Genomic DNA, 13,047 nt, shown 5'->3' on the forward strand with positions numbered 1-13,047 from the left:
AATATATGTATCTAAAGAGTTTAAAAAGCAGGTTAAACATTAAGTTGAAGAATGAGTTTTCTCTCGTCTTTTTTGGGGGGTTTACACCAGGACATATGTTGCTTACAGGACGTCCCTGATCTAACAATCCTGGTTTTGCTGGCTGTCGGAGCTCATTATGTTTTCCTGTATGGCGGTCTGTCAAGCGTGTATGAACTGCAGGAGAGCACGGCCGTATCTAATTGGCAAAGCCGAGGCAAAACAATGGCTCAAACTATATCAGTTGAATATCTTATTGAATATCATTCATCAGCATTGATTAAGTTGGATAGAAGAGGACAACAGTCTGAGTGGCTTAAATATTGTTTTATACTCCAGAACAATAAGCAGTTGTTGCATCAGAAAATCTACGTGAACCCACCTCCGAAGCAGGGAACAGAGTTTTTATCTACTGCAACCAAAATAATGGTTCTGTGGTGCGTTTAAAGCTTTGTCTAACTGCAGTGTAAGATTTTTTGATTTCCACCCACTGCTGCAGAACATTTCAGGACCATAGACAGCACTTTACAGCTCTATGAAATGTCATGTATCTAACAGAAACCATAGAAGGCCCATTTAATGTAGCTTTGTCCTGTAGGGGTTCCCATACATATCTTTTATTATCCTATTAATTATCAACATATCACAGAAGTTAATTCTGCAGAAGTCATAGCTGAGAATAAAATTAAGTTGCAGAATTTCATTAGAAAGGACCAGTGTGTACGATTTAGCGGCATCTAGCAGTGAATTTGCAGATTGGAACTATTTGAATACAGCTCAGCCCTCCAAGTGTGAAAAAGGCATAAGGCTAGAGTTAGTGATTGGTTTGTCCGTTCTGGGCTACTATAGAAACATTTATAGATATCACAATAATGTTGTCATTTCGAATTCTTTTGGCCACGATAATCTTGTAGTGAAAATTTGATATTGTGACAGTGCTATGCCCGGCTAACAACCCACCAACGTATAACTTAGCACCATTTCCAAAGGTAACAGATATGTCACAAGCTGTTGTTCATTTTGTGAGGAGCAGGTTATGTTAGGAACAGACTTGGAACTTCCTTGTTGCGAGAGCCAAGATGGCAACGGTGCAAACTGGCAGGTCGCGCCAATTCTTGCTGCATTCACGTAATACTGGCAGAATGAGAAAAACACCTTTTATTTCAACTTGTGAAATCCCCAATATCTTCGACTTGTATTTACAAGTTGGAGGCTGACATGAACTGTTTTTGCCACTCTGCTGGTCGTAATTACAGTTCAAACGGATGTGGTATTTCCTGCTTGCAAATGCAATCTAATAATCCCAATGAGTTGAATGAGTTGAAATCACTGTAAAATTATTGCCATATTAATTGCTGGTGTGTCCAAGCCTTAAAGATCATGAGAGTTTAACAACATTACTACAGTGCCGAGCTCGTTGCCTTTAATCTAAGCTTTCCTGTGTCTTGCGTATCACCTTCTCACACAAGAGTACAGTACTGATAAGTGTGGCGGCAGTAATGTGGATACCTGAGCCGCACAGGGGTGGACGGCGCAGTGACTGAGGTCAGAGGTTGATGGAGTCATCGAGAGGGTTGGAGATGACAGACTTGTGAATGAGCATGAATAGGGGCAGGTAGGCCAGGAAGTCCAGCAGGTCCAGTGGAGGAATGTGCTGCAGCTCCAGTCTGATGGCTGCCTCCTGCTCCAGATGGATTCCCCCGGCCTTCAGCTCCAGGAGCAGCTGCTCTGCGCTGATGAAGCCCTGCTGAGCTCCGGTGTCTCCTCGCTGCTCCTCCAGGAGGAACAGGAACAGTTGCTACATAATAATAATATTGGACATAAATAAGATTAAAAACAAGAAAAACTGTCTTTAGACTCCGAGCACAGTTGTGTGGGTGTACGCTCATGTTGTGAGTAAGAGTGTGTTATTGTGTGTGCTCCTTAAGGGCAGCCTCGGATTACCTCAACCTGTTTCTAGTCTTGTTTGAGTGCACCTGTTTGCACAGTTAATGCAGTCAAGGTAATAATTGTTGAGGTACGGGGGGGGAATAATCCTTCTGGCAATTAGCCCATTCCGCCACCAACCTCTCCAGTTAACAACCCTATCCCTAACAGCTCTATAATTACAAAGCCTCCCCTACCTGGCCAGGGCTCAGCTTCCACACCCATGGCCACAGGCTTTCATGTTCCTCCTGCCTTTCAGTTGCTCAGTACTTCCTTGTATGAATGAGGGCCGGGCCTGCTTGTGAGCGACCAGCTGGTAGGCTAGTCCCGGTCCATCTGAGATGAGCCGTGTGTCTCAGGCTGATTACAGGGCTGGGCGGAGTGGACGGCATGTTCACTGCTGGGCACTTTAATGAGATTAGGCCTGTGCTAATCTATGAAAAGGGAAAAGCACCCCTCTCTTTCTCCCTCTAGCTTGCTTCCCTCATTTCTATGCATGAGGGCTGAGTGTCTCTCATAAAAAAAAAAGCTAGCTTTACAAAGCATGCTTTGGAATTGCTCTTCAAAGTGTTTACCAGTATTTATTTCATTGTAATTATACCCGCGGAGCCATGAAAGAGAGGCGGAGGTAGTGTTTGTGGCATGAATGTGACTAATGTGAGAGTTAATCTGTTGTTGCATGGAGGTAATCAAGTGCACCTTGTGAAAGCAAATTCAGAGTGTAAACATGTGGTCGCACATATTAGCCAGCAGAAGTTTAGGAGAATTTGGGAAGAGCTAGCCAAACCGGGGAATTACCTTCGCTTTGAAGAGCCTCACTTCTAACGAGCGGAAGTCCATGTCGCTGATTAGAGATCGCATAAACTCACTGCAACAAAACAGCAAAATCAGATGGTCAGATGGTGAAACTCTGCAAAAAAAACATGTGCAAGCGGTAGCAAAGAAATACTCAATTTTCAAAAAGATATAGGACTTGCAAGAGAGAGGCCTTAGTATGGGTCAAGCTGGATCCTAGCCTTCCTACCTGTTGAATGCCTACACCCCTCAGTGGCATCCAGAGCCACAGAGGACATTACACAACTGTTTTTGCAATAGTAATACGAAACATGACAAGTAAAGTTAAGCGGCAGCGCACCTTTAACAAGGCCTACGTCTGTCAAATAACAGTAAAAATCCATTTCACCCATCTTACCAAAGTAAAATCTATCCAAAAATAGGAGTGTTTGTAAAATACTTTGTTTGCCACTGCAGACAAATTTAGGACAATCAGTTTGCGGTGGCGTGTGTTTTTTTGGCGCTCTGTCTGATGTGTTTGCAGAGATGTGATGGTAAAGTGTTCTGAGCCCATTGTGGTTGCTCACAGTGGCCTGGTTGCCAAACAATACGTTGACACACGTGGACATCCCGCCACAGTAACGGATAAAACTGCTCTGGTTTTGGGACAGTGGGTGTGTGTGGGGGGTTGGGGCGGGGGAAGAGCTGGAGCAGGGTGAGTAGGGTGAGCGGGGTTCGTGTGGAGGTTTAGGGAGGGGAATACGCAACCAGGGCACACTCTGGTGCAATGTGACCACTCACAGACCAACAAAATCTAGGTCTGCTCGGATAATTAGAGGGAGACACGACCAATTGTGTTGGGACAGACCTCTCCAGTCCAGCGTGTGGCACAGCGACGGTCGTCCCTTCTCTAACGAGCGCCCGGTGTTAATGAGCCCCTCCTCGCCGTGCGCTCAATGGCCTGTTGGAGCAAAGAATGGCCAAGCGCTGGGCCAACGAGTGCAATGCACGCCTGAGTGGTCCCAGTGCCGTGATTGGCCCTTGTACTCCAACCATGGTGCAGGCAGTGGCTTGATGGGGATGGAGCGAGACAGGGCAGCTAATGATCATTAATTGCACTTGGTTTGCAGTAAAATAGTCCAAATGCTGGTGTGGTAAGGACACTGGCGTGATAATGGCTGGCGCAAATGAGGGGCTATGGGACTGGGGATGGACGGCGGGGAGGATAATAGCAGCCTAAACCATTTTCTTTTGTCGGCCCTCCTCTGGCACCCTGCTGTGGACTACACAGTAGACTTCTCACTTACGTAACGCCCCAAAATTTTGGCGCTCTCCTCATTTGGGAGCGGGCATATAGTGAGGCGGGGGGTCAAGAGATGCAAACATATTCTGACCTAGTTTGACTTGACAGAATTGAGAGTTGTTTTGGGATATTTTTGAGCGGGCTGCAGTGACGCTGTGCAGACTGGTTACGAGGGAACTCTCTGGAGGAGGATGGACTCTTTATGTGGCGGGGAGCTGGTCTAGGTTCTGCTGTCTCATGTTTTTGCCAACATTAGCCCTCCTTCACTCCCTGACTCATTGAGACCAGTACATTTCCAGGAACGAGGAGACTTACAGTAACCCTCAGTGCATGCATGCATGCTCACAAATCCAACACAAGCAACAAGGGGTGAGAGCGCCACTAACAATGACCGCGACGGCTCCACTGAAGCTGTTTGGGAATCCTGTATGGCAATGTGCTTCTTGGCAGATCATGTGACTTGCCCTGAGGGAATGTGGCGCTGTGTGAGATGGACTTGTTGGGGAGCACAATGCTACACAGGGACAGATGGGCTGAGTCAAGGGCCAAAACAGCACGGCACAGAGGGTGAGAGGTAGGCAACAAGAGAGCCGGAGAGATTAGAGACATGAGAGGGACGGACAGTTAAAGTTGAAAAGAAAAGAGGGAGAGCGACGGGGGGAAGGGTGCAATTAGTGCAAGGTAGAATTGGAAGAAGAAATACATGTAAAAATGTGGGAAGCACCTCTTCAGATTTCAAAGCCTTACGTGATCAGAAAGGCTGATTGTGTAACTACTGTTGCAGCTCATTTCTAAGATAGGATTAGATACAACAGGATTAACTGAAACAGGTAAGAGGATCAATTTAGTTCAGTTGGGATGAGATGACAGAAGGATGCTATTGTTTTCTCCTTGTTTAGGAGCTGGCATTATGAGCACTGATCTTCTCTCTTCTTCTTATTTAAATTGCAAAAAGGAGTTTTGTGAAAAGAGGTTTAATATGGTCATTCATTATCATTACTATAATTGCCTCTATACAGAGGAGACACCCTGGTCTCCCTGTGCCAGTGGGGCAGTCAGTCTACAGGCCTCCTCTAATACACAGCACAATGGGCTGGCCGTAAATCAGAGGACCCATGACCCTGGCCCTGTCCTCGCTGAGAGGGAGCTCTCACTCCGGGGTGAAGCCTTTGGGAGCAGGCCTTGACCCTCGGAGACCTCCAGAGTAGGCTTGGCTCCACACACTCCTGTCTGTAGGAAGCTATATACCCCAGGGCAGGAAAAAAAAAAGCGATGTGTGTGGGAATCTGCGGCATATGGGGCATAATATAGAGACACAGGGACGCTAAGGCCGAGTTCAAATCAGAGCGATGTTCTCTGTCTGCGCAGGGTTCAACGTAGGGTAGCTATTATTATTGATTAATCTGCAGATTATTTTCTCGATTCAAAATGTCAGAAAATTCAGTTCCCATGACCCAAAAGAACACGATCACATGTCTTGTTTCGTGTGACCAGAAGTACAAAACATAACCTATGTTTTTATCTCTGTTATAAAAAAGACAAAGTGAACTGTATGCATATTTGGAGATAAGGTACTGTGCATAAAGGCTGCAACTAATGATTATTCTCACTATCGATTGATAGTTTAATCAATAAAATGTCTGTATTTGAGCATTAGGAGCTTTATTTTCTTTAATCAAATATCTTAAATCTCTCGTCTTTTTTCTTGTTTGAATATCTGCAGAAATATTCTTACTGCACAGAAAGATTTGGTTTCAGGATTAAATTATTGATAACTAATAAAGCCTGAGGTGATTCTTGTTCTTGTTGAACTTCTTGTTTTATTATATAATTATTAAGTGATATCATTCAGAGAATCTTTACATTTTAGAAGGTGAAACCAAGCAATGTTTAGCATTTTTGCTCAACAAATGACTTGATTAATGAATCATTTTAGTGCTTTTGTATATGTGGCCATCACATCTAAACTCATAACTTTGACTACGGAAGTCACATAAATGCTTGAAGATGAGGATCAATGAGAGCCCCACACACGTCGACTAAATCACCGGAACAAACTTGCGTACACACTCTTATTCTTGTTTATGGCAGGTCAGGGACTCCACAGTGCAGAGTGTGTCTGCCCATGGTCACTTACTCCATGGTGGCTATTTTCTGTGCCAGACTAGAAATCACAGCAAAGAGCCTCAGGTCTACGAGCCCATCTGTCACTCTGAAGTCCACCATCTCCAGGATCTACAACAACAAAAATTTTTTTTTTTTAAATATCTCAACAACTATCGGATGGATTGCAAGGAAATTTTGTACAGACATTCATGAATTGAATGATTGAACTTTTAATGTAACATTATACAAAAGACGTGGAAGAGGGTGGGTTGGAGTCTCTGATTGGGCTGTTATGTGTCAAATTTGGCAACACTGTGGAAGTGTGTGTGTATATGAATGGTGTATTTGTATTTGCATGTGTAGAGATGTAGTAAAAGCCGACCCTGTAGACGTAGATCTCCTCTTCATCAGACAGCAGCTCGGGGGGGATGATGTTTTTAAGAGCGAGTAGAACCTGAAGGCAGGAGATGTAGCCGTCACCATCACTGTCCTCCTGCAAAGAAAGACCATCACCATCAAGATCAGAGGTCAATGGCATCACAAGCAGACATGAGTATTCAACTTTTCAGTCTGCACAATTACACCATTAAAAAAATTATATTTTATCATTTGGAGGGTTAAAGTTCTTGACCTTAGAAACAGTAGCTTGACAAAAGAGTGACAAAATGACCATGAGATGCAGTAGAAAGCACCAGGAAATGTCAGTCGTAATACATATTTTCTTCTATTATGCCTTTAAATTGTCCAACCATTGATGTTGATAAAACAATTAGTCAATTAGGTGATTGACAGAAAATGAACCTGTACCAATTTTGACAATTGTTTAACCATTTTTAAAGCAAAAGTTTCAGCTTTTTAAATGTAAATATTTTCTGTCGTCTTGGTCTTCTATGATAGTAAATTGATTAACCTTGAGTCTGGACTATTGGTTGGACAAAAATAATGTAAATATGTCAACTTGAGTTCTGGGAAACTGAAATATAATTTTTTTGTTTTACTATTTTATAATATGGATAAAAAATAAAAAATATCACCTTATTCTTAATTGGGAGTGCAACATATTACAGTGAGTGAAAGAAAATATCCCAAACATAAAGGGTTTGAATGTCTTTTCACTTACTGCTTCAAAAGCTCTTTTGTACTCAGCCAGCTTCTCCTGACTGAAAATGCAATACTTTGCCAAAAAGTCGACTGCAAAGAGAAGAGAAGGAGACAAAGACAAACATTTAGAGCTCTTAGGATGCGTATTAACTGGACTTCCTGACTGCACGAGAACAGAATGCTATCTTAAAGTTTGTTCTATGTTTTACATTTTATACCATGTATACAACATTAGGCATCTCTGTGTGAGCATGTGTGCGTGCAGAGTGGATTAGAGCAATATTTCTCTCTGGTCGCACTAGGGTCATGGAGGGTGGACAATACAGGGCGAGTGGTTCACAGGGAGTCCAGTTGGCCTTGACTGGTGGTGGGGGGGGCGTTGAGTGGCACTTGGCTGCTGAATGGATGCTGGAGATGCAGCGGTCAAGACCTTGAAATACACCACCAATATTCTGCTATTCTATTAAGAAAAAAAACTATGACTATTAAAACTATTAATAGATCAACAGATAATAAATGGGCTATTTTGAGAAACGATTTAAGCAAAAATGCCAACAATTCTCTGGCTCCAGCTTCTCAAATGTGAGAATTTGCAGCTTTCCTTTGTTTTATGTGATTAAACTTTTTTTAATATCTCTGTGTTTTGCTGCGTTAGCTGGAGTTTTCTGATATTTTATAGACCAAATGATTAATCAAGATTAAAAAATATATTGTTGTATGAGATGTGATTACAACACCTTAGCTTAAATTTGAGACTTTTGCACTGATTATTACATACAAGCCACAGAAATAAGGCACCCTGTTTGTAAAGATGTCCCAAAGTTTTTCATGACTTTTTTATGACCCTTTTATGTTCATAATCCTCAACTATCCCTCTCAAAAGATGTTTAATTGACTTGTTTTCAATAAAAAAAAAGCAGTACCTTATTTCTTTAACACAAATGTAATGATCCATTTTAAAGTCTCCAATATAAAAACAATGATTACTTGAGGGGGCCAAACTGAGGCTAGCCACACCCATGAATATTTCAGTAGGCAAATTTGGGAGGGAGAGCGACTTAGGAAAAAAAAAGGGTAGAAAATGGGGGCTTTTAAGCTGCTGCCTCTTCAATTTAGGAGATGAGAATGAGTCTACTGAATAATGGATCTATTCATTGGTTTGGAGAAGAAAGAGGAGCAACAGAGTTGATATCAGTCTGGACTTAAACCCCTGGACCTCTGGGGTTTCTCTGCAATAGCAGGGGAGCTGTTTGAATCTGCCATTTATCAGCTTAGGCCTAATCAAAACCAGGCCTTCCGTGGCCTCGTCCTTTCACATGCAAAATGTTACATTCGCATCTAGTCAACTTGACTTGTTAAGGCTTGATTGATCAAAAAAACCTGCAGGGCCGGCATTGCGCATCTGTTTGCAAATATCTGTGATGAGAAGGGGCTGCAGGACGAGGATCTGGAGTCACACACATGCAGCCGCTGCTCAGCCTGCATGGGACCAGGCGGGGATTTAAAGTCTGCTCTCTTCAAAAGACACCAACACACACTCACATTGTGGCTGCATCAGTGCACTGGTCAATCTGCTAAAGTGAAATGGCAGCTTATGTGAGAGAGTGAATGGATCCACCTTCTCTTTTTTACAACAAGGCTGGCTGAGGTTGAGGTTCACTGACCATCTGGAGGAGAGTTAGCAGCTGACCTGTGGTGACTTCAGTGACTCCAGAAACACACATATAAACATATATTGTTTTTAAAAAGCACCTGTGGTGGTTTATTATGCTTGCTACTGCCCAGTCACAAACAATCAGGGTTGTGTGGGGAGGGAGTCCATCTTTTTTCTGCAGGTGGAAGAGCGTTTACTCAAATACGTTTAATTCAATTTAAAGATTCTACGCTATCTAGGTTGCAGTCCATCAGGACCAAAACCTCATGCCACAAAAACAGCTACTTCCCGACTACCGAGACCCTGGGACCCCCACTGACACTGACTACTATCCCGCCCTATGGACACTACATGTTACATTCATGTAGAGTCTCCACAGTTACATTAAGGCCCATTTTTTGCTAGGGCTGACACCTTCTGGTCGGTTGGTCGATATGCTCTTCTCCAACCAGATTCTCATTGGTCGGACAATCGCTGGTGATACTTTAATAAGGATATAAGCTCTTTTTAATTAAAGTTAAGCATTTCCTGCATGTAAAAACCTACCTTCTGATTCTTTTATACATTCAACATTTGACTTATTTTACTGCTGTTTTACTTTGCAAATGAGATTTTACTCAATACACACACTCAGCGTCCACTTTATAAGGTACGCCTGTACAGCTGAATGCAATCCAATACAACTGTTCTGCCATAAAGTCGACTTTTATGACGCCTGTAATGTTCAGCTTTTGTTGACACTGCCACAGAGATGTTAATGAAATTTCAGCATTGGATAAAATGCAGTCTAGTACAACACCACCTTTAAATAGGACCTCAGTCATAAACATATGATTTAATTCACACATTTCCAACAATGTCACCATAAACTTAACTTTATGAGCTGCACAGACAGACAGATGCTGTTGTACTGGAGTAAGAGTGTGTGGATATACACTATGTGTGAGAAGTTTATCTCCAGGTCGGTTTAGATCACATCATCAGGGCAATTTTAATAGATAATTTCTTATGTTTTGCAACTGTGTCCAGTACCAGTATTGTACTTAAACATAAATTTGAGGTACTTGTACTTTTATACTTGAGTATTTCCATTTTATGCAACGGTTTGGTTGTACTCCCAATACATCTTAGAGGTAAATTTCTACTTTTTTTACTCCAAATTTGTCTGACAGCTTTACTTTTGAGCTTACAATTTTACACACACTTCCTGTCCAGTGATTTCTTTTGTTGTTTACAAATTACAGAAACAATTGACTTGTACATTAGATTTAAATGTTTACGTTTACCCAGCTTAGTTTTTAGCTGTGTCTTCTTGGAACTGTGTGCAAGAACTTAAGCTGGAGTCAAATTCCTTGTAAGTGTTCACATACTTGGCAAATGAAGCCAATTATGATTGTAATGCTCTCTCAGAATTATTCTCAAGTTAGCATGTCTGTTTTATTATGGGGTTCATTGTAGAGGGAGTTTAGCAGGACCTCTAATCAGCGAATGTACTGTAAAACAATCACCAAAAAGAGGTAAAATTATGGTTTGAGGAAAATATAATATATATATTACACCATAAAACTAAGATACATTTGAAACAATTTGCTATGATATAAACTGTGATGGTAAACAATTAGGATATATAGGAATATATGCTGTTTTGTGAATGAAGCAGAGTTTAAAAGAGTTCAAACTCAACATCAGTCCTGACCACAGCCTTGCTTGTTCTTGTCTGCACTGCTGCTGTATACAACACACACACACACACACACACACACACACACACACACACACACACACACACACACACACACACACACACACACACACACACACACACACACACTGTGCAATGCAGTGGTGCTGGTGGAGGTCGGGGGGTCCCTGGCTGAGGGGAGCACTCCGTCAGGGAATCAGCCAGACAAAAGGTGCAGTGGAGTGAGAGATTGAGGGAGGAAGCGAGGGCGGGTGGAGGAGCGGGACAAAGCCGAGGCAGTAAAGCCTCCTGCCTGATAGCCTTATCTGATTCCACTCCAGCGCTTGATGGCTTTTTTTTCACCCTGCCTTTAAAGCGCACAGGTTGTGCCTTTGGTGTGAAGCCTAGCAGAAAATGTTAATCAAGAGAGGGACTGTGTGGAGAAAGGCGAGAGAAAGGCGAGAGTCACTCTGCTGAGGCCATAATCTGTAATGAGACCGAGGCGATTCAGTTGCAATTGAGAGAGGAAGAATGGGGCCATGATGATGATGAGCAGGGAGGTTCACTCTTTCACTGGCGTTTGTTTTTCTGTTTTGTTCCTTTTCTCCTGCAGAGTCACTGCTCGTGCACCGGTCCGCAGGCTGCAAACAGCCGCGGGTCACAACTCATTTAACACACACTTGGACGTCACTTTTCAATGTCTGCAGCTGACAGATGAAAAACACTGCTGACTGCTCGTCTGACAACTATTGGTACTCATCTGTGTATGATTTATATTTCCTTCTGTGACCTTGGTGCAGCCTGAAATGTGTCCGTAGTATTGAGTATCAAAAACTGTCAGAAATTAAAAGCTGGAATCAAATATCCGGTCAGATTCAGTCTTGTTTGGTTATTTATTCAGATAGTTCCTTATTTGAATCATAATTCTGCCATTTTAGTCTTGAATTTGATACAACATGTAATATTTTGTAATAGAATAGAATAGAAGTCTTGAGAAGGATTCTTATGTTAAATACAAAAAAGGTGGAAAAAGAAGGTCAAGTACAGGTTCAGAACCTCAGGTAGGCCTATGATAGCGCCAACAGTATTGAACGAACAATACCATTTCCTCAAATCCAGCATCAACACAACACTGTCAAGATCCAAATGCAGTCATATAATACCCATCAGATCGTAGTTTTATTTACCTACTTTACTTTACATACTCTGATTTAAGAGTATGTCAGTAATTCACTTGATATCACCCTGCTACTGTAAGCTGCTTTTCTATGGCACCAAACTACAGGAAGCACAATATATTTTTGTTTGGTTTGTAGTTACTGCAAAGGTAAAAAGGTGAAATCACACATTTCTATGGCATAATATGTTTTACTCAAATATGTAGTTGCTGTGTTTCTGCAGCATGAAAGAGAGACAGCTAACGATAGCTAGCCCCTCTCTGTATAAGCTCGTTAGCCCGCTAGCTTCCACTTTAACTCCTCCAAAATGTTGAACGTCATAAAGGGACAGATGTTTTACATGACTAATGGTATATATAACTAGTGATATGTTGTAATGGCATCTGCATGGAAACTCAGGTAGCTACTGCACTGCAGTTACAATTAAAACATTTTAATTAATACCCAGCTCCACTGACCAGTTTGGTGCTTTTCCAACAGTTTATCAACGTGCACTTACACAAAAGTTTTCTTTCTATAACTGACTTGGCGAATGGTGTCAGAGCTACAATTCAATTTATAATACACATACACACAAAGACACACACAGGGGTCTATTGTATTTCTAATGAGTTCTCTTGTTTGTTGCTTTCCTTCCCGCTTAATCCCAGACTTTTGTTTCTGCTCATCATCACACTGTATATAGTGTCCTATAATTCCTTTAACAAAGGTCACATTCAGCAGTGGAGAGGAGGTGACCCCCTTTTTAATAGTAGGGGAATGTCAGGGTGCAATATGCCCCACATTAAGAGCACGGATTTAGAGCAAATAGCATTCAAACACACCGAGATATACAGAGTCTAAACTGAGCTTCAACTGCGACAAGTCTATGAGAAATGGGTTTATGGGATGTTTTGGGTTTAAGTTCTTAAATATGTGATGATCCTGTAAATCTACTGCCTCAGTGCAATGAGACAAAGCCATAAAATATGAAGTGTGTCGCTGTACGATAAGGAGGTGAGAGGTTTGAGCGCCAAGGCAGACCTGTGAACCAGGCCAAGCGTATCGTGTCACAATAGTATAGAATGAGGTATTGTTGGGCGTTTTGAACAGACTCCAAATCAAAGGTAAAGATCTTAATCTGATAAAAGTGTTACAGGAAAAACACCGGACTGCGGTAGACCAGCAGGAGGTGCCGTCGAAGGGACCGAGCAGGTTTCCAAACTGATAAAAGGTTGTAGCATGTACAAGTATGCACCTCTGTAACAGGCAGTGATATGGTGGTAATGATCTCTATTACTGAGTTTCCATCAACACTTACATGAGT

General features: G+C 42.1%; 1 protein-coding gene across 1 annotated transcript in view; it reads right to left on the reverse strand.

Annotated features, from left to right (window-relative positions):
- Positions 1–990: 990 nt before the first annotated feature.
- Positions 991–13,047, reverse strand: part of LOC127359114 (uncharacterized) — a 54,746-nt gene continuing 42,689 nt past the window's right edge. The window contains exons 11-15 of the mRNA XM_051392835.1: positions 7,248–7,318; positions 6,510–6,620; positions 6,159–6,256; positions 2,743–2,812; positions 991–1,816 (exon numbers count right to left, since the gene is read on the reverse strand). Of these exons, the coding sequence (XP_051248795.1) occupies positions 1,565–1,816; positions 2,743–2,812; positions 6,159–6,256; positions 6,510–6,620; positions 7,248–7,318 (602 nt within the window). The 3' untranslated portion in view covers positions 991–1,564. The remainder of the gene's footprint in view (positions 1,817–2,742; positions 2,813–6,158; positions 6,257–6,509; positions 6,621–7,247; positions 7,319–13,047) is intronic.

This window comes from Dicentrarchus labrax, unplaced genomic scaffold (assembly GCF_905237075.1).
Source record: "Dicentrarchus labrax unplaced genomic scaffold, dlabrax2021, whole genome shotgun sequence".
Lineage (NCBI taxonomy): Eukaryota > Metazoa > Chordata > Actinopteri > Moronidae > Dicentrarchus > Dicentrarchus labrax.